Raw genomic sequence first — 23072 nt, forward strand, 5'->3', positions numbered from 1 at the left:
TATCTATCCATCTATCCATCCATCTATCCATCTATCTATCCATCTATCCATCCATCTATCCCTCCATCTATCGTATCTATCCATCCATCTACCTATTCATCTATCTATCCATCCATCCATCCATCCATCCATCCATCCATCGTATCCATCCATCCATCTATCATATCTATCCATCCATCCATCCATCCATCCATCCATCCATCGTATCTATCCATCTATCTATCTATCTATCCATCTATCTATCCATCTATCCATCCATCTATCCATCCATCTATCCATCCATCCATCTATCCATCTATCTATCCATCTATCTATCCATCTATCTATCTATCTATCCATCCATCCATCTATCCCTCCATCTATCGTATCTATCCATCCATCTACCTATTCATCTATCCATCCATCCATCCATCCATCCATCCATCCATCTGTGACGACATGGACTCTGAGTGCCTAGCATGGGTTAACTTTCTTAACATTCAGCCAGACATGAAGACAGTTTGTTTATAGATGGGGATAAGCCCTCATTGTTCTACAAGGCTCTTGGGAGTTTAGTATTGAAGTTTTTGTTGACTCATGTAATTGCCTTGGCTAATGAAGGCCAGACACCCAGATAACTCAAGTATGCGAACTTCCCATTGTATTACTAAGTGAATTGCTAGATGTGATGTAACTTACCTGTCACACCCTTGTCTCTGGATATTTGAATATTGCTTGAAATCTAGCCAATAAGAGCCCAGTCTTTTCCACCAATCGTGAAGACCCCACTGGTCTGAATGGAGAGCTCAGGGGGTATAAGAAGGAGGACTGTCCATTGGCCAGGGAGACTCTTGCTACATGCTACCAATCTAGGACCTGTGGATCCAATTGGCAAGCCATAACCTGGATAATAACACTACATGAACATCAATATCGAATGCAAGGGTTCGGCTGAGCTATCAAGGAACACCTAAGGAAGGAATCCAGCTTGGGACAATCCAGTCACCTGACTACAGACTTTGCGGACCTCTGCCAGCTTGTTAAATCTGGCGCTATTCTATTCTCGGTGGGTGCCCGACGAAAGCGGGGTGCTGCTGGATTGGAGTAAGTGGCCCCGGAAGCTCTGAGGCACGGACATTCTAATCCCTGGTGAGCAGCGGAAGGGTGAGACTCTGTTGCCTGTTACATTTGTGTGTTTTGCTGGTTATGTGTTATGTGCCGTTAATTGTTTGGGGATCCAATAAAGTCTAGTTATTGTGGTTCCCTCACCCTGTGTTGTCTGAGTAGTGTTCTGCCCATGGTTAAGGAGGCCGGCGTTCAGTTGGGATGAGCCCTGAGCCACGCTATCTTTCTAAAGGTGGCCGGGCCAGTGGACGAGAGCACCCACTGACCCCCGTGTCTCCACAGGAGAGCACCCACTGACCCCCGTGTCTCCACAGGAGAGCACCCACTGACCCCCGTGTCTCCACAGGAGAGCACCCACTGACCCCCGTGTCTCCACACCATCTATTCATCTATCTATCTATCCATCCATCCATCCATCCCTCTATCTATCCATCCATCTACTGTATCTATCTATCTTTCTATCCCTCTATCTATCTATCTATCCCTCTATCTATCTATCCAACCATCCATCCATCTATCCCTTTATCTATCTATCCATCCATATACAGTTAGGTCCAGAAATATTTGGACAGTGACACAAGTTTTGTTATTTTAGCTGTTTACAAAAACATGTTCAGAAATACAATTATATATATATAATATGGGCTGAAAGTGCACACTCCCAGCTGCAATATGAGAGTTTTCACATCCAAAGCGGAGAAAGGGTTTAGGAATCATAGCTCTGTAATGCATAGCCTCCTCTTTTTCAAGGGACCAAAAGTAATTGGACAAGGGACTCTAAGGGCTGCAATTAACTCTGAAGGCGTCTCCCTCGTTAACCTGTAATCAATGAAGTAGTTAAAAGGTCTGGGGTTGATTACAGGTGTGTAGTTTTGCATTTGGAAGCTGTTGCTGTGACCAGACAACATGCGGTCTAAGGAACTCTCAATTGAGGTGAGGCAGAACATCCTGAGGCTGAAAAAAAAGAAAAAATCCATCAGAGAGATAGCAGACATGCTTGGAGTAGCAAAATCAACAGTCGGGTACATTCTGAGAAAAAAGGAATTGACTGGTGAGCTTGGGAACTCAAAAAGGCCTGGGCGTCCACGGATGACAACAGTGGTGGATGATCGCCGCATACTTTCTTTGGTGAAGAAGAACCCGTTCACAACATCAACTGAAGTCCAGAACACTCTCAGTGAAGTAGGTGTATCTGTCTCTAAGTCAACAGTAAAGAGAAGACTCCATGAAAGTAAATACAAAGGGTTCACATCTAGATGCAAACCATTCATCAATTCCAAAAATAGACAGGCCAGAGTTACATTTGCTGAAAAACACCTCATGAAGCCAGCTCAGTTCTGGAAAAGTATTCTATGGACAGATGAGACAAAGATCAACCTGTACCAGAATGATGGGAAGAAAAAAGTTTGGAGAAGAAAGGGAACGGCACATGATCCAAGGCACACCACATCCTCTGTAAAACATGGTGGAGGCAACGTGATGGCATGGGCATGCATGGCTTTCAATGGCACTGGGTCACTTGTGTTTATTGATGACATAACAGCAGACAAGAGTAGCCGGATGAATTCTGAAGTGTACCGGGATATACTTTCAGCCCAGATTCAGCCAAATGCCGCAAAGTTGATCGGACGGCGCTTCATAGTACAGATGGACAATGACCCCAAGCATACAGCCAAAGCTACCCAGGAGTTCATGAGTGCAAAAAAGTGGAACATTCTGCAATGGCCAAGTCAATCACCAGATCTTAACCCAATTGAGCATGCATTTCACTTGCTCAAATCCAGACTTAAGACGGAAAGACCCACAAACAAGCAAGGCCTGAAGGCTGCGGCTGTAAAGGCCTGGCAAAGCATTAAGAAGGAGGAAACCCAGCGTTTGGTGATGTCCATGGGTTCCAGACTTAAGGCAGTGATTGCCTCCAAAGGATTCGCAACAAAATATTGAAAATAAAAATATTTTGTTTGGGTTTGGTTTATTTGTCCAATTACTTTTGACCTCCTAAAATGTGGAGTGTTTGTAAAGAAATGTGACAATTCCTACAATTTCTATCAGATATTTTTGTTCAAACCTTCAAATTAAACGTTACAATCTGCACTTGAATTCTGTTGTAGAGATTTCATTTCAAATCCAATGTGGTGGCATGCAGAGCCCAACTCGCCAAAATTGTGTCACTGTCCAAATATTTCTGGACCTAACTGTATACATCTATCGTGGCGCCTGATGATCAGATCTAGCGGAATGTGGCAATACTAGACCAATCTCTGATCACACTGATAATCCCCATATGATCCCCACAGCCAGCATGGTTTCGGCACTTACCATGTTTGGGTCTGGCGCCATTGTATGAAAACACTTCCCTCATAATCCAGGAGATATTCCAGGTGTAAAAGTTCAGAGGATGAGTAGACGAGCTCTTCACATAATGAAACCCTGGAACAGAGAAAAAACGGACATTAACACATTGCTATAAGACACAACGGGTATTGTAAACTCCAGAGCTGTAATCTTCAATCATTGCTGGCTGATCCAGTGTCTACACAGAGCCCTGCTGCATGACTCAGGATCAGTAATGTAATGTATGTACACAGTGACTGCACCAGCAGAATAGTGAGTGCTGCTCTGGAGTATAATACATTACTGATCCTGAGTTACCTCCTGTATTATACTCCAGAGCTGCACTCACTATTCTGCTGGTGCAGTTGTGACGCCCTGGACAAGCCAGGGGTCACAGGTAATTACACCACCACACCCTACACCCCGGTTAGGCACATCTGAGCCAGACACAAAACCCTTGTTGCCTTCCTCCAGGGGCTGATGTTCACACCAGGGGGTGGGCCAGGCGGTTGGTCCCACCCACCGAGGAGTTCACAGTCCTGGAGGCGGGAAAAGAGAGCAGATTAGTTTTGGACAGGAGAGTGTGAGGAGTAAAGTGGTAGTAGAGCAACTATCTGACAGCGTCCGGGTGTGTGGCCCGGGCGAGACAGCAAGGTTGGCAGACGGCGGTGACCGTCTGCAGGAGTGGCCTATCGGAGTTGCCGTAAGGACCGTGGACGGGCGGTGGCCCGGCGGTACCGGACCGGTACACAAGGAGAAGCCAGCACCATTGGCAGGGGCTTTTCGGACCCCGGCAAGGCTTGGAGTCGCCGTGAATTTGCCAAATCCGTCAGTGAAGGGGACCTCCTGGGTTTCCAAACAACTAAGTCCCGATTGAAGGCAACAGTCCAACCGAGTGAGAGAGACACCGCCACCGCCAAGGCACCAGTCTCTCAGGGCCAGCGCCTGCGGGCAAAAAAGGGGCTCCTCCGGCCCATATCCAAGCCGGGGAGCGGGTTACCGGTGGGAACCCATTGGAACCAACAGCAGGACTAGGTGCAGGGAAAGGACAGTCACCGTTAACCTTCCGGGGAAAAGCAACAGCAGCCGTCCGTGGGAACCGTCCATCCAGCCGTGTGTTTTACCGTGAACTGTGTCATCGTCTCAGGCTGAGTGAGTACCACCGTGCCGTGCGGCACAGCGCTGCCCCCGCGACCCTGCACCTCGCCAGGCCCCGCAACCCGCCTGCCATCACCCATCCTTACCCCATCACTGGGCCCCGGGACAACCAACCCCTACCCACGGAGGGGAGAACTAACATCCAGGCTACTCCCTGTCACCGCTCCCGGGATCCCCCTACAGAGCAGCGGTGGTGTCACAGACAATAAATCCCCACAATCAAACCCACCCTTTTCACTCACGGGCGAGGAGCGCCGCTCGAGTCCCCGGGATCCGGCCCACCGCTCGAGCCACCACCAAGCAGCGGCAGCCGCAGCAGCAACAGCGGCTGGACCCAAGCAGTGGGAGAGCGCGGCGTCCCCTCCTCCGCCCGCGACAGAGTCACTGTGTACATACAATACTGATCCTGAGTTACCTCCTGTATGTACACAGTGACTGCACCAGCAGAATAGTGAGTGCAGCTCTGGAGTATAATATAGGAGGTAACTCAGGATCAGTAATGTATGTACACAGTGACTGCACCAGCAGAATAGTGAGTGCAGCTCTGGAGTATAATACAGGAGGTAACTCAGGATCAGTAATGTATGTACACAGTGACTGCACCAGCAGAATAGTGAGTGCAGCTCTGGAGTATAATACAGGAGGAAACTCAGGATCAGTAATATATGTACACAGTGACTGCACCAGCAGAATAGTGAGTGCAGCTCTGGAGTATAATATAGGAGGTAACTCAGGATCAGTAATGTATGTACACAGTGACTGCACCAGCAGAATAGTGAGTGCAGCTCTGGAGTATAATACAGGAGGTAACTCAGGATCAGTAATGTAATGTATGTACACAGTGACTACACCAGCAGAATAGTGAGTGCAGCTCTGGAGTATAATATAGGAGGTAACTCAGGATCAGTAATGTGTGTACACAGTGATTGCACCAGCAGAATAGTGAGTGCAGCTCTGGAGTATAATACAGGAGGCAACTCAGGATCAAGATGTGAGTCATTAATGTCTAAACTGCTGACAACAAAAGTGAGCACACCCCATAAGTGAAAATCACCAAATTGTGCCCAATTAGCCATGTTCCCAATATCATGTGACCAGGTCTCAGGTGTGACTGAAGGAGCAGGGGTGTTACATTCGGTGGTATCGCTCACACACTCTCTCATACTGGTCACTGGAGGGTCAGCATGGCTCCTCATGGCAAAGAATTCTCTGAGGGTCTAAAAAATTAATTATTCATCTTCATTAAGATGGCCGAGGCTATAAGAAAATTGTCACCACCCTGACACTGAGCTGCAGCACGGTGGCCAAGACCATACAACGGTATAACAAGACAGGGTCCAGAACAGACCTCACCATGGCCGACCACAGACGATGAGTGTACAAGCTCATCATCATATCCAGAGGTTGTCTTTACAAAAATAGACATATGAGTGCTGCCAGCACTGCGGAAGACAAGCAGACTAAGGACATGGATTACTGGAATCGTTCTGTGGTGTGTTGAGACCAAGATAAACTTATTAGGTTCAGATGGTTTCAGCATGTGTGGTGAAAACAAGGTGATGAGGACAAAGACAAGTGTGTCCTGCCTACAATCAGGCATGGTGGTGGTGGGTCATGGTTTGAGGCTGTATGAGTGCTGCTGGCTGTGGGGGCTACAGATTATTGAGGGAACCATGAATGCCAACATGTCCTGTCACATACTGAAGCAGAGCAGGATCCCCTCCCTTCATATGTATGTAGCGTGCACACTGCCTTGTAGGATTTGGGTGCAGACTGTGACAGAGGAGTGCAGGCTGTGACAGAGGAGTGCAGACTGTGACAGAGGAGTGCAGGCTGTGACAGAGGAGCGCAGGCTGTGACAGAGGAGTGCAGGCTGTGACAGAGGAGCGCAGACTGTGACAGAGGAGTGCAGGCTGTGACAGAGGAGCGCAGACTGTGACAGAGGAGCGCAGGCTGTGACAGAGGGGCGCAGGCTGTGACAGAGGAGTACAGACTGTGACAGAGGAGCGCAGGCTGTGACAGAGGAGCGCAGGCTGTGACAGAGGAGCGCAGACTGTGACAGAGGAGTGCAGGCTGTGACAGAGGAGCGCAGACTGTGACAGAGGAGTGCAGGCTGTGACAGAGGAGCGCAGACTGTGACAGAGGAGTGCAGACTGTGACAGAGGAGTGCAGGCTGTGACAGAGGAGCGCAGACTGTGACAGAGGAGTGCAGGCTGTGACAGAGGAGCGCAGGCTGTGACAGAGGAGCGCAGGCTGTGACAGAGGGGCGCAGGCTGTGACAGAGGAGTACAGACTGTGACAGAGGAGTGCAGACTGTGACAGAGGAGTGCGGGCTGTGACAGAGGAGCGCAGACTGTGACAGAGGAGTGCAGGCTGTGACAGAGGAGCGCAGACTGTGACAGAGGAGTGCAGACTGTGACAGAGGAGTGCAGGCTGTGACAGAGGAGTGCAGACTGTGACAGAGGAGTGCAGACTGTGACAGAGGAGCGCAGACTGTGACAGAGGAGCGCAGACTGTGACAGAGGAGCGCAGACTGTGACAGAGGAGTGCAGACTGTGACAGAGGAGTGCAGACTGTGACAGAGGAGCGCAGACTGTGACAGAGGAGTGCAGACTGTGACAGAGGAGTGCAGACTGTGACAGAGGAGTGCAGGCTGTGACAGAGGAGTGCAGACTGTGACAGAGGAGTGCAGGCTGTGACAGAGGAGCGCAGACTGTGACAGAGGAGTGCAGACTGTGACAGAGGAGTGCAGACTGTGACAGAGGAGTGCAGACTGTGACAGAGGAGTGCAGGCTGTGACAGAGGAGTGCAGACTGTGACAGAGGAGTGCAGACTGTGACAGAGGAGTACAGACTGTGACAGAGGAGTGCAGACTGTGACAGAGGAGCGCAGGCTGTGACAGAGGAGTGCAGACTGTGACAGAGGAGTGCAGACTGTGACAGAGGAGTACAGACTGTGACAGAGGAGTACAGACTGTGACAGAGGAGTGCAGACTGTGACAGAGGAGTACAGACTGTGACAGAGGAGTACAGACTGTGACAGAGGAGTGCAGACTGTGACAGAGGAGTGCAGACTGTGACAGAGGAGTACAGACTGTGACAGAGGAGTACAGACTGTGACAGAGGAGTGCAGACTGTGACAGAGGAGTGCAGACTGTGACAGAGGAGTACAGACTGTGACAGAGGAGTACAGACTGTGACAGAGGAGTGCAGACTGTGACAGAGGAGTGCAGACTGTGACAGAGGAGTGCAGACTGTGACAGAGGAGCGCAGGCTGTGACAGAGGAGTGCAGACTGTGACAGAGGAGCGCAGACTGTGACAGAGGAGTGCAGACTGTGACAGAGGAGTGCAGGCTGTGACAGAGGAGCGCAGACTGTGACAGAGGAGTACAGACTGTGACAGAGGAGTGCAGACTGTGACAGAGGAGTGCAGACTGTGACAGAGGAGTACAGACTGTGACAGAGGAGTGCAGACTGTGACAGAGGAGCGCAGACTGTGTGGGATACAGGGACTCAGACTGTAACAGAAGAGTAAACATGGTTTCCTGATTAGGGGCCGTTCAGAAGTTTGGCTCCTTCATCTCGCTACACCTCTGGAGTTCGCCTTTAGCACAGCAGCAGAGTCATCCTCTGAGCAGCAGAGTCGTCCTCTGAGCAGCAGAGTCGTCCTCTGAGCAGCAGAGTCGTCCTCTGAGCAGCAGGTTTTGGCTTTGAATCCCAATCCTTATTATCTGACCTTTCTGTTGTGTTTTATGCTCCCACAGAGGACGGTGAATCAATCTCAATAAATGGATAATGCACTGCCCTTCACTCTGATAGCAGGAAATTTATCACTCAAAGTCACTAAAATTTTATTTTGTGGCCTTTATAATTTGTGATGGTATAGTGAGAGGTCAGAGACAGTATACAGTATATACAGGTGGGCTGCAGCGCCCGGGTTCTTGCTGACAGTAGTGGTCCTCCCGCTGGTGATCAGAGATCTGTGCACAGAATAAGTGAGACGTCCAAATACGCAGCTCACATTGTCCTGGAGGAGGGAGACACAACGGCGCACCTGTGGCGCCCTGGACAAGCCAGGGGCCACAGATAACTACACCCACACACCCCACACTCCCGATCAGGCACACCTAAGTCAGACAAAACCCTTGTTGCCTTCCTCCAGGGGCTGATGTCCACACCAGGGGGTGGGCCAGGCGGTTGGTCCCGCCCACCGAGGAGTTCACAGTCCTGGAGGAGGGAAAAGAGTGCAGATAGAGTTTGTAAGTGAAAGTGAGAGGAAGGAAAGTGGTAAAGGAGGAGAGAGAAAGTGGTCCGGGTGTGTGGCCCGGACGGAACAGCAAGGTTGGCAGACGGTGGTGACCGTCTGCAGGAGAGGCCGATCGGAGCCAACCGTAAGGACCGTGGACGGGCGGTGGCCCGGCGGTACCGGACCGGTACGCAAAGAGAAGCCAGCACCATCCGGCAGGGGCTTACGGACCCCGGCAAGGCTGGGAGTCGCCGTGAATTTGCCAAATCCGTTAGCGAAGGGAACCTCCTGGGTTTCCCAGCAGCCCAGTCCCGACAGAAGGCAACAGTCCAACCGAAAGAGGGAAACACAGTCACCGCCAAGGCTAAAGTTCCCAGGGCCAGAGCCTGCGGGCAAAAGGGGCTCCTTCAGCAACCCTTAAGCTGGGGAGCGGGTTACCGGTGGGAACCCATTGGAACCGTTACACTACACAGGTGCAGGGAAAGGCAGTCACCATCAACCTGCCGGGAGACACAACACCGCAGCCGTCTGTAGGACCCATCCATCCAGCCGTGTGTTTCATCAGAGACTCTGTGTACATCATTGGGCTGAGTGAGTACCACCGTGCCGTGCGGCACAGCGCTGCCCCCGTGACCCTGCACCTCTCCAGGCCCCGTAACCCACCTGCCAACCATCCCTACCCCATCCCCGGGCCCCGGGACAAGTAACCCCCTACCCACGGAAGGGAGAACTAACATCAAAGCTGCTCCCTGTCATCGCTCCCGGGATCCCCATCCAGAGCAGCGGTGGTGTCACCAATATCACCACAACCGTGGGTGGCGTTACGGACAATATCAAATCCCCACAATCAAAACCCCCTTTTCACTCACGGTCGAGGAACGCCGCTCGAGTCCCTGGGATCCGGCCCACCGCTCGAGCCACCACCGAGCAGTAGCAGCAGCCGGACCCGAGCAGTGGGAGAGCGCAGCGTCCCCTCCTCCGCCCGCGACACACCCACCACTGTCTACAGCCCTCCACAGAGTAACACTACTGGCTCATCACTGCAGCCCTCCACAGAGTAACACTGCCGGCTCATCACTGCAGCCCTCCGCAGAGTAACACTGCCGGCTCATCACTGCAGCCCTCCGCAGAGTAACACTACCGGCTCATCACTGCAGCCCTCCACAGAGTAACACTGCCGGCTCATCACTGCAGCCCTCCGCAGAGTAACACTGCCGGCTCATCACTGCAGCCCTCCGCAGAGTAACACTGCCGGCTCATCACTGCAGCCCTCCGCAGAGTAACACTGCCGGCTCATCACTGCAGCCCTCCGCAGAGTAACACTGCCGGCTCATCACTGCAGCCCTCCACAGAGTAACACTGTCGGCACATCACTGCAGCTCTCCACAGAGTAACACTGTCGGCACATCACTGCAGCCCTCCACAGAGTAACACTGCCGGCTCATCACCGCAGCCCTCCACAGAGTAACACTGCCGGCTCATCACTGCAGCCCTCCACAGAGTAACACTGCCGGCTCATCACTGCAGCCCTCCACAGAGTAACACTGCCGGCTCATCACTGCAGCCCTCCGCAGAGTAACACTGCCGGCTCATCACTGCAGCCCTCCGCAGAGTAACACTACCGGCTCATCACTGCAGCCCTCCACAGAGTAACACTGCCGGCTCATCACTGCAGCCCTCCGCAGAGTAACACTGCCGGCTCATCACTGCAGCCCTCCGCAGAGTAACACTGCCGGCTCATCACTGCAGCCCTCCGCAGAGTAACACTGCCGGCTCATCACTGCAGCCCTCCGCAGAGTAACACTGCCGGCTCATCACTGCAGCCCTCCACAGAGTAACACTGTCGGCACATCACTGCAGCTCTCCACAGAGTAACACTGTCGGCACATCACTGCAGCCCTCCACAGAGTAACACTGCCGGCTCATCACCGCAGCCCTCCACAGAGTAACACTGCCGGCTCATCACTGCAGCCCTCCACAGAGTAACACTGCCGGCTCATCACTGCAGCCCTCCACAGAGTAACACTGCCGGCTCATCACTGCAGCTCTCCACAGAGTAACACTGCCGGCTCATCACTGCAGCCCTCCACAGAGTAACACTGCCGGCTCATCACCACAGCCCTCCACAGAGTAACACTGCCGGCTCATCACTGCAGCTCTCCACAGAGTAACACTGCCGGCTCATCACCACAGCCCTCCACAGAGTAACACTGCCGGCTCATCACTACAGCCCTCCACAGAGTAACACTGCCGGCTCATCACTACAGCCCTCCACAGAGTAACACTGCCGGCTCATCACTACAGCCCTCCACAGAGTAACACTGCCGGCTCATCACCACAGCCCTCCACAGAGTAACACTGCCGGCTCATCACTACAGCCCTCCACAGAGTAACACTGCCGGCTCATCACTGCAGCCCTCCACAGAGTAACACTGCCGGTACATCACTACAGCCCTCCCCAGAGTAACACTGCCAGCTCATCACTACAGCCCTCCACAGAGTAACACTGCCAGCTCATCACTACAGCCCTCCCCAGAGTAACACTGCCGGCTCATCACTACAGCCCTCCCCAGAGTAACACTGCCAGCTCATCACCACAGCCCTCCACAGAGTAACACTGCCAGTTCATCACTACAGCCTGTGACGACATGGACTCTGTCAGTGCCTAGCATGGGTTAAGTTTCTTAAAATTCAGCCAGACATGATGATAGTTTGTTTATAAATGGGGGATAAGCCCCTCATTGTTTCTACAAGACTCTTAGGGTACCGTCACACTTTAGCGATGCAGCAGCGATCCCACCAGCGGTCTGACCTGGTCAGGATCGCTGCTGCATCGCTACATGGTCGCTGGTGAGCTGTCAAACAGGCAGATCTCACCAGCGACCAGTGACCAGCCCCCAGCCAGCAGCGACGTGCAAGCGACGCTGCGCTTGCAGGGAGCCGGCGTCTGGAAGCTGCGGACACTGGTAACTAAGGTAAACATCGGGTATGGTTACCCGATGTTTACCTTAGTTACCAGCGCACACCGCTTAGCACTGGGTCCCTGCATTCGTAGCCACAGCACACATCGGGTTAATAAGCAAACCTTTGCTTATTTACCCGATGTGTCCTCCGGCTACGTGTGCAGGGAGCAGGAGCCGGCACTGGCAGCGTGAGAGCTGCAGACGCTGGTAACGAAGGTAAATATCGGGTAACCACCTTGGTTACCCGATGTTTACCTTGGTTACAGCTTACCGCAGGCTGTCAGACGCCGGCTCCTGCTCCCTGCACATTCAGGATTGTTGCTCTCTCGCTGTCACACACAGCGATGTGCGCTTATCAGCGGGAGAGCAACAATAAAAAAATGAACCAGGGCTGTGTGTAACGAGCAGCGATTTCACAGCAGGGGCCAGATCGCTGCTTAGTGTCACACACAGCGAGATCGCTAATGAGGTCACTGCTGCATCACAAAAACCGTGACTCAGCAGCGATCTCGCTGTGTGTGAAGCACCCCTTAGGAGCCTAGTGTTAAAGTTCTTGTTGACTCATGTAATTGCCTTGGCCAGTGAAGGTCAGATACCCAGACAAATCAATTATGCAAACCTCCCATTGTATTACTATGTGTATTGCTAGATGTGATGTAACTTACCTGTCCCTCCCTCGTATCTGCCAGAGACCATTACTACTAGGGATATTTTGTATACGGCTTGAAATCTAGCCAATAAGAACCCAGTCTTATCCACCAATCGTGAAGACCCCAATGGTCTGAATGGAGAGCTCAGGGGTATAAGAAGGAGGACTGTCCATTGCCCGGGTACTCTTGCTACATGATACCAATCTAGGACCTGCGGATCCGATTGGCAAGCCATAATCAAATCTGGATTATAACACTACATGGACTTCAGCATCGAATGCAAGGATTCAGCTGAGATATCAAGGACTGCCTAAGGAAGGAATCCAGCTTGGGACAATCCAGTCACCTGACTACAGGCTTTGTGGTCCTCAGCCAGCTTTCTAAATCTGGTGTTATTCCATTCTCGGTGGGTGCCCGCTGAAAGCGGGGTGCTGCTGGATTGGAGTAAGTAGCCCTGGAAGCTCTGAGGCATGGACCTTCTAATCCCTGGTGAGCCAGCGGAAGGGTGAGACTCTGTTGCCAGTTACAGCGGATGAGAGCACCCACTGACCCCCGTGTCTCCACAAGAGAGCACCCACTGACCCCCGTGTCTCCACAGGAGAGCACCCACTGACCCCCGTGTCTCCACAGGACAGCACCCACTGACCCCCGTGTCTCCACAGGAGAGCACCCACTGACCCCCGTGTCTCCACAGGAGAGCACCCACTGACCCCCGTGTCTCCACAGGAGAGCACCCACTGACCCCCGTGTCTCCACAGGAGAGCACCCACTGACCCCCGTGTCTCCACAGGAGAGCACCCACTGACCCCCGTGTCTCCACAGGAGAGCATCCACTGACCCCCGTGTCTCCACAGGAGAACACCCACTGACCCCCGTGTCTCCACAGGAGAACACCCACTGACCCCTGTGTCTCCACAGGAGAGCACCCACTGACCCCCGTGTCTCCACAGGAGAGCACCCACTGACCCCCGTGTCTCCACAGGAGAGCACCCACTGACCCCTGTGTCTCCACACAGCCCTCCACAGAGTAACACTGCCGGCTCATCACTACAGCCCTCCACAGAGTAACACTGACCACCAGGTCCAGACTGAGACAAAATGGGGCCCTGGGCAAAAGTTCAAAGTGGGGCTCTAAATGCTGCAATATTGCACCAACACACATATTTGGGTCCCATATGCATATAGTGAATTCAGGCCGTTAAATGAGCGCGATCCACAATATTACGTCCTTCGGTGCTTGTTTCCACTTTACAAATTATTTTCCTAATACAATTGTCAAAATATCCTGTCTGTACTTAGTGACATTTTTCCCCCTCGAGCCGCCACCAAGGAGAGTTCATGGCACAAATTCATGCACTGCACTCAATAATAGAACAGCCATGAGCGCCTCCTGGTGGTCGCTAAAATTATATCATTTTACATTATGACAATGCAGGGGATTTTGTCATGAGTGTGTTGCGCCCTACTGAGACCTCGGGGGATCGGGGATCAGAAGGTGTCTGCTTTTGGTTTATCACAGCTCGGTTTTAGAATCCACTCATCGCTTATCCTGAGTATGCGCGTATTCAATTCCAATCAGTGATGAAGGGGTTAAGGTCTCTTTTCTATCCTGCTAAGATTGACTTGTAGTGGTTAATCTCAGCTGCAGCCAAGCCTTTACACTATATACATTCAGTCTTCACTCTCTCCTATGTCAACTATAGCAAACTCTATAACTGTCCACTTTGAAAGAGCCTGGCTCTGGAGAAGCTGAGGTGTTGTTTCTGTTGCAGCTGAGAAGCTACCTGTGTAGCGGTGTAGAACTATTTGTTGTATCTTTCCCCTGTTTGTCTTACCTTCTTCATGTTATATTTATTGTAGTGGTCACACTAGTCAGGGTGAGTTCAGGGCCAGGGAGGGCTTAGGCACGTGACAGCGCTCAGGGGAAGGATCCACCTAGGGATGTTAGGGAGTGCAGGAATCAGCCTCAGGTCAGTATTAGGGGTGACCACGCTCCCCTTTCCCTAGTGCCAGGGCCATCCATCATGTTACTTACCTGGTGTACCTTTTATGTTGCGTCGCTCACCGGGGGTCCCCGGAATGACAGATTTGCAGCTTTTATTAGAGAAACGTATCTCAGTCCTGTAAAGTAGCTCTGCTCATGGTTGTCTAACAGCTCTAAATAGGGTTTCTACACTAGATATTTCATCTATCAGGTCTCATAAGAGACCCTGTGTCAAGGATGGGTGTGTAACGAATGGCCAGGGGACACAGGAGACCCTATGCAGATCCTAAGACTGGAGTCCCTGAGCTCACCCTCACACCTGAAGGTACACTTAAAGGTAGGGAGGTCCAGGCCCCCAACTTGGCCCTGCCTCCTGTCCTGGCACTGATGACAAAGTCCCCACCATCCACAACACCCAGGGGACCAACCAGGATGGAAATCCCAAAACCCCCACCAAATATGAAAAACAGACAGGGGTAAAATAAAACCTCATACACACCTAAAACCTACACCAGGACCATCCAAGGATACATGGGAAGGGATAACAAGGGAAAGGAGGTAGTACAAAAACAATCACTTGCACAAACTGCAGCAGAAAGCAACAGACATGTCCTCTCTGCTCCTGGGCTAGCTCCAAACTGAGATGAATAACCAACAACTTATCCATACAGCCTGGAAGTGCTCAGCTGATGACAGCTGAGCAAGTCTGCTGCTGCGTCAGGGAAGGTATTAACCCTAAAATGCCCAAAGGAAAAAAAGCAACCTGTAAATGTGCATGGTCTCAGATGGTAATTGTGCCACCTGACACTCTGGCCTTCACGCAAGTGATTTGTACTTGCACAGGGGCCCTGGGTTGAGTCCACGGAGTAGCTGCTGGCCGGTGGAGCAAACTAGCAGGGAATAATCAAGTCAAAACCAAACGGCCAGGATTGGAACAAAGTCATCGGTCAGAAAATGAGAGTTCAGAAACAGGAATCAATGTTAACACAACAGGAACAGAAAACAGAGGTGTGAACCAGGTAAGGCTATTTTCACACATCAGGTTTTTTCCATCAGGCACAATCCGGAAAAAAACGGGTAAAACGGATCCGGTACCGCATCCGTTCTATCCCCTTAGATTTGCATTGTTACCGGGTTGTGCCTGATGGCTTTGCATTGCATCTGGTTTTTTCCGGATGCGGCAAAATTAATTAAAGCGGCGGCCGGAGGCAACGTATCTTGTTAGGCTACTTTCACACATCCGGCTGTTGCAGTGCGGTACAATCCGGCGCTCTGCTGAAAAAACGAAACCGGTTTTTTTGCCGCTGGTTTCGTTTTTTCCAGCATTGACTTGCATTGGCGCCGCATTGTGCCGCATGGGCTTGCATTCCGTCCGTTTTTTGCCGCATGCGGCAGATTTAGCCGATGCGGCGGCCGGATGGAACGTTCCCTGGCACGTTTTTTGCTCTGGCAAAAAAACTGCATTGCGCCGCATCCGGCCGCTGCGGCGCATTTTTCAATGCATGCCTATGGACGCCGGATGCAGTTTCTTCCACTGCGCATGCTCTGTAGCGTGCCGCAACTGGGAAAAAACGGACGGGCCGCATGTAAAAACTTATGCAAAGGATGCTGTGTTTTCGCTGCATCCGTTGCATAGGTTTCACAGCCGGATTGAGCCGCAGTGCTCTAACCGGATGTGTGAAAGTAGCCTAACGTTTTTTGTCCGGCGTGTTTTACAATGGAAGTCTATGGACGCCGGATCCGGCGCAATGCGGCAAAAACGGATGCGGCTGCCGGATCCGTTTTTGTAAATTGCGCATGCTCCAATGTTCTGAAAAACCGGATCCAGCAAAAAAAAAAAAAACGGACAAAACGGATGCAAAAACGGATGCAAAACAGATCCACCGGATCCATTTTTTTACGCATCCGGCATAACGGATCCGTTAAAAAACGGATCCGGTGGATATGGTTTTTACATTTTTTTGCCGGATCCGTTGGATCAGGAAAAAAAAGGATTATGTCTGAATGCAGAAAACTGATGTGTGAAAGTAGCCTTAGGCTACTTTCACACATCCGGTTGGAGCAGTGCGTCTCAATCCGGCTGTGAAACCTATGCAACGGATGCGGCGAAAACACCGCATCCTTTGCATAAGTTTTTACATGCGGCCCGTCCGTTTTTTTCCGGTTGCAGCATGCTACTGAGCATGCGCAGTGCAAGAAACCTCATGCGGCGGCTGGATGCGCTTTTTTCCGCATCGCGACGCATCCGGCGTCCATAGGCATGCATTGAAAAATGCGCCGCAGCGGCCGGATGCGGCGCGATGCGTTTTTTTTTGCCGGAGCAAAAAACGTTGCAGGCAACGTTCCATCCGGCCGCGGCATCGGCTAAATCTGCCGCATGCGGCAAAAACCGGACCGAACGCAAGCCCATGCGGCACAATACGGCACTAATGTAAGTCTATGCAAAAAAACCCGCAACCGGCGGCAAAAAAATCGGTTGCGGTTTTTCTGCAGAGCGCCGTATTGTGCCGCAGAGCAAAAACCGGAGGTGTGAAAGCAGCCTGAGGCAGAACCTATAACTGGCAACAAAAGACAGAGGATCAGGGGTCAGGAGTGAACTCCTAAGCTCCCTGCCTGGCTGGCACCGGTAGTCCTACACATTTTAATATAACTGTTGCTTTGTTTCCCTGTATTATTGGCAATGAAGGTAATAGGCAACACAAGCGGAGACGGGGGAAAGTACCGACGTGGATATAAATTAAGAAATGAATCAGCACCAAAAGTTTCATCTGTTTAATTAAACAACACAATTTGAAAAAAAATAAGAATAAAAAATAATTAAAACAAAGTTTTAACCAACTGATTACATTAGTTATAAACACAAATGGGCAATTTGAGGGTGAGTTATTTGGCATTAGCGCCTTTAGTGCATACTTATGGGTAAACGCGGCGAGGGTCGGTTTCCTCTCTCTATAAATATCATGTTTTACAGCCCATTTAATGGAAAATAAGCCGTTCTTATAATTGGGCCATATTTTTCTCCCGAGGTACGTCCGGTCCGTGCGCCTGCGCTTCCGCAGTGCCCTGTGTACTATGGATTATGGAGACGTAAGGTTTTACCTCCACCGACCACAAATCATATTTACAACTCATTAATTGATTGTCACAAAGTCGTAATCCCGTTTTACGTGGGGCTGCATTACTTTTTGTACAAATTCTCGACGCTTTATGACATTTATAAAGCCCGTAAATCGCGCTGTAAGTGTAGTAGCGGGAGGCCAGGAATAAGCGTGGCTGAGCAGCAGCCGCCTGACATTGAGGTGATGAACTGTGAGATATACCGGATAGTGCATTGTCAATAAAGAAGGGGACGTGTGAACCCATTACCGCGGCTCACACAGCATTTAAGTGCTTCCACTCCATCATTTCCCATGGATGATGTTCACGGCTTAGCAAGAGATGACAAGAGGGAAATAACATCTTATATAGGAACTTCCTAGAGATTTAGCTCTGAAGAGGCTTTTTGCAGCTCTTAAAAACTTTCTTAGATATTAAAAAGACAGTTATTCCTTGTAGTATAGCTTTTCTACTTTCTTTGCATTTTTTTTACTTATTGGATGCAGTGGAAACCATCAGCAAGTAGGCGAAGTACTCTTTTTTTTTATCCAAGTTTGCTTGTACAAACTAACTAACCCTAACCTTAACCTTTGTAAAGCAACGTGTTGTGCATTTTTTCCCAGCATCTTTGCAACATATTCATTGTAGAAACCATCAGCATGCAGCTTAATTACTTTTGACTGGTTTCCTCTTGGTTTTATTTGTATATGAGATAGGTTCTCTCTATGCCGCCATATGGTTGTCTTGGAAGTTGCCATGTTACTGAGCTACAGAGATGTCAGGTCGAAGCTAAACTTTTGGCTTGGTGGTGGGTTGATGTCACATCCTACATATATCCTTTGCAATTTTCACTTAACTTTTGCAGTGGAAACCATCAACAAGCAGGCAGATGACGTTTGACTAGTATTAACATTGTGTCTGGCCACTTGTGTGGGGGGTGACCTGTTCTTAATTAGGCCAGACATATGGTTACTTTGTTAAAACAAGAGAAGTTAGCCATTGTCTCATGTCAGACTGATCAGAGCCCTATTGTCTGTTAATTTTACATTGTCTGTTAAATGTGTATTGCTTCAGCCCATTTGACTACCTAATTCAGAGGAAATTATGCAGTCGGATTGAATTAGCAACCAATGAGAAAGCAGCCATCTCTAACCTATCGTGTAAGACACAATACCCTGAAATGAGAACTGAGAGGTATAAAAAGGCCTTCCTTCTGTCACCAGGTGAATATTCTACATTAACCTCAGCTTAGGAGCACACGGTTACAGCTGAAGGATCACAGAACTGCTCCAAGATTTGGAATATTCTACATGACCTCAGTTTAAGAACTACGGTGTTATGATTCAGGGACCGAGGAGGATCAAAAAATGTGGAATCCCAAAAAGGTAACAGAGTGGCTGGAAACTTAACGGACTGCAGACCTAATCCTGACACACAACTAACAGTAGCCGTGGGGCGGGCCTACGATGACCTGGACGCCTCGACAAAGCCGGAGAACTAAATAATCTCACAGATAGAGATATAAGAAAGCTAATCTGCCTCGGAGCAGTCCCCAAAGATAGATAGATAGCCCCCCCCACATGTAAAGGCTACGGTGATATAGAAAAGTACAATACAAAGCCAGAAAAGACAAATTTCAGCAAAGGTGAGGCCCAAACTATCTTTATAGGAAAGGATAGGAAAGAGCAACTGTCTGCAGCTGTAAAAACCCTAATATATACCAGCACTTCTGATATGGAAAAATCCTGAGGTCACACAACCTCTCCCCCACTGTATCAGCACTCAAATGTTACTGGGATCCAAAAACACTAATACATATGAAGAACTGAATTAATACCAAGCATGACCAATCCAAACCTTGAAGAATCATGGAGCTAAGTATACAGACACTCCCAGCAGGGAATGATCCCATTCCACCACAAACTCCACACAGACAAAATAGGAATCATGCATTAGTATCAAGGCAGAAAAAGCAACAAGAGAGTGAAAAACAAACAGCAGAGGTACAAAGACCACTTATCTGAGAGTAGTTCTGGAAGTGAGCAGGGCTGGTTACAGAATGTCCTTAAAACACAGGAGCAATTGACCACCGGCAAGTAACAAGAGAAGACTACTCAGTTATATAGTCCCAATCTGACCCTGATTGCCAGTCCTCTGCAGGTGTGTCACTTTCATTCCACACATCAACTGCACCGCCAGCACTGACCACAAGAGGGAGCCCCAAACTGGAAAACGTATTCATAACACTACGGTTCCAGCTGAAGGATCGTAGATCGTAGACTTTCCGTGCCTCCATATGACATTATACTCTGGGGTTATTCTTCCCTATAAGCAATGCTTGGCATATATGCTTACACCTCGGAACTGTATCTGTAATGCCTTTTCTCACTCTGTTGGTCCCTGTTATCAGCCACGTCCTGCTGGAGACGGTCTCTGACTGTAGTGTTTTGCTCGTTCGTTTTATGGTGCTCCTGCAGTGCGGTATTATTTTACATGTGATTGTATTGAATCTGGCGTCCTACTGTTCTGTGTACAATATCAGACCCCCCGCCGAGGGATGTAAAGCACAAAAAATCCCATCATTCTAGCCATATTTGGTGATATTGAACCAATTTCCCTCCCCCATCCTGGACCCTCCATACCCACTTACTACACATTGTCCCTGGAAAATTGCGCACTGATTGCTGTGTATTTTACTGAGCTTGAGCCGCGATTTCCTTCTCTCTATGGGGCCAATGTATAAGGTGCCAATAACTCAAACATGAAGTTTATATTCTGCAGTTACGCGCTGCCTCATTTCATGTATTGTACGGAGGCGATCGTGAGAAAGCGTGGTTTTATACTCTTATCTTTATTCTAGGGGCTAAAGGTCACGTCCTTTCCCATCTTCTCCTTCCAGCCCAGACCGCAATGACCACTTCTTCCAGCTCAGACAGCCATGACCACTTCTTCCAGCTCAGACCGCCATGACCACTTCTTCCAGCCCAGAACGCCATGACCACTTCTTCTAGCTCAGACCGCCATGACCACTTCTTCCAGCCCAGACCGCCATCACCACTTCTTCTAGCTCAGACAGCCATGACCACTTATTCCAGCCAAGACCGCCATGACCACTTCTTCCAGCTCAGAAAACCATGACCACTTCTTCCAGCCCAGACCGTCATGACCACTTCTTCCAGCCCAGACCGCTATGACCACTTCTTCCAGCCCAGTCCACCATGACCACTTCTTCCATCCCAGTCCGCCATGGCTACTTCTTCCAGTCTAGACCTCCAGGACCACTTCTACCAGCCCAGACCGCCATGACCTCTACTTCCAGCCTAGACTGCCATGACCACTTCTTTCAGCCCAGACCACCATGAGAATGTCTTCCAGCTCTGTCCGCCATGACTACTTCTTCAAGCCCAGTCCGCCATGACCACTTCTTCCAGCCCAGACCACCATGACTTCTTCCAGCCTAGACCACCATGAATGACTTCCAACCCAGACCGCCATTACAACTTTTACCAGCCCAGTCCGCCATGACTACTTCTTCCAGTCACAGAGTTCACTCCACATGGACACATTCGACTCCTTGAGATTATAGCCTCGTCTCCACCTGGGCAGTAAGTATGCCACACGTTCGCCCCCATTTAAAGGCCAGGCGTTTTGTGCAGAAATGTTGTGTAACTTGGGAATGGAATAAACTTGTTTAATAGATAGATAGATAGATAGATAGATAGATAGAGGGATAGATAGATAGATAGAGGGATAGATAGATAGATAGATAGAGGGATAGAGGGATAGATAGATAGATAGAGGGATAGATAGATAGAGGGATAGATAGATAGATAGATAGATAGATAGAGGGATAGATAGATACATAGAGGGATAGATAGAGGGATAGATAGATAAATAGAGGGATAGATAGATAGATAGATAGAGGGATAGATAGATAGAGGGATAGATAGATAGATAGAGGGATAGATAGATAGAGGGATAGAGGGATAGATAGATAGATAGATAGATAGATAGATAGATAGAGGGATAGATAGATAGATAGATAGATAGATAGATAGATAGATAGATAGAGGGATAGATAGATAGATAGATAGATAGATAGAGAGATAGATAGATAGATAGAGGGATAGATAGATAGAGGGATAGATAGATAGAGGGATAGATAGATAGATAGATAGATAGATAGAGGGATAGATAGATAGATAGATAGATAGATAGATAGATAGATAGATAGAGGGATAGATAGATAGAGGGATAGATAGATAGAGGGATAGATAGATAGAGGGATAGATAGATAGATAGATAGATAGAGGGATAGATAGATAGATAGATAGATAGATAGATAGATAGAGGGATGGATAGATAGACAGATAGATAGATAGATAGATAGATAGAGGGATAGATAGATAGATAGATAGAGGGATAGATAGATAGAGGGAGAGATAGATAGATAGATAGAGGGATAGATAGATAGAGGGAGAGATAGAGGGATAGATAGATAGATAGATAGATAGATAGATAGAGGGATAGAGAGATAGATAGATAGATAGATAGATAGATAGATAGATAGATAGAGGGATAGAGGACAGTAATGGAAACCATGATGGATGGATGGATAGAGGGATAGAGAGAAAGATAGATAGATAGATAGAGGGATAGATAGATAGATAGAGGGATAGATAGATAGATAGAGGGATAGAGGGATAGAGAGATAGATAGATAGATAGATAGATAGATAGAGGGATAGATAGATAGATAGAGGGATAGATAGATAGATAGAGGGATAGATAGATAGATAGATAGATAGATAGATAGAGGGATAGATAGAGGGATAGATAGATAGATAGAGGGATAGATAGATAGATAGAGGGATAGATAGATAGATAGATAGATAGATAGATAGATAGATAGAGGGATAGATAGAGGGATAAATAGAGGGATAGATAGATAGATAGATAGATAGATAGAGGGATAGATAGAGGGATAGATAGATAGATAGATAGATAGATAGATAGATAGATAGATAGATAGAGGGATAGATAAATAGATAGATAGATAGATAGAGGGATAGATAGATAGAGGGATAGATAGATAGATAGATAGAGGGATAGATAGATAGAGGGATAGATAGATAGAGGGATAGATAGATGGATAGATAGATCGATAGATAGATAGATAGAGGGATAGATAGATAGAGGGATAGATAGATAGATAGAGGGATAGATAGATAGATAGATAGATAGATAGATAGATAGATAGATAGATAGATAGATAGAGGGATATATAGATAGATAGAGGGATAGATAGAGGGATAGATAGATAGATAGAGGGATAGATAGAGGGATAGATAGAGGGATAGATAGAGGGATAGATAGATAGATAGAGGGATAGATAGAGGGAGGGATAGATAGATAGATAGATAGAGGGATAGATAGATAGATAGATAGATAGATAGATAGATAGAGGGATAGATAGATAGAGGGATAGATAGATAGAGGGATAGATAGAGGCAGGGATAGATAGAGAGATAGATAGATA

General features: G+C 49.0%; 1 protein-coding gene across 2 annotated transcripts in view; it reads right to left on the minus strand.

The window, feature by feature from the left end:
* ALK (ALK receptor tyrosine kinase) overlaps positions 1–23072 on the minus strand; it is a 946570-nt gene that overhangs the window by 700774 nt on the left and 222724 nt on the right. For both annotated transcript variants that reach the window (XM_075339043.1, XM_075339042.1), the window contains exon 2: positions 3424–3534. In XM_075339043.1, the coding sequence (XP_075195158.1) occupies positions 3424–3534 (111 nt within the window). The remainder of the gene's footprint in view (positions 1–3423; positions 3535–23072) is intronic.

This window comes from Anomaloglossus baeobatrachus, chromosome 3 (genome assembly GCF_048569485.1).
Source record: "Anomaloglossus baeobatrachus isolate aAnoBae1 chromosome 3, aAnoBae1.hap1, whole genome shotgun sequence".
Lineage (NCBI taxonomy): Eukaryota > Metazoa > Chordata > Amphibia > Anura > Aromobatidae > Anomaloglossus > Anomaloglossus baeobatrachus.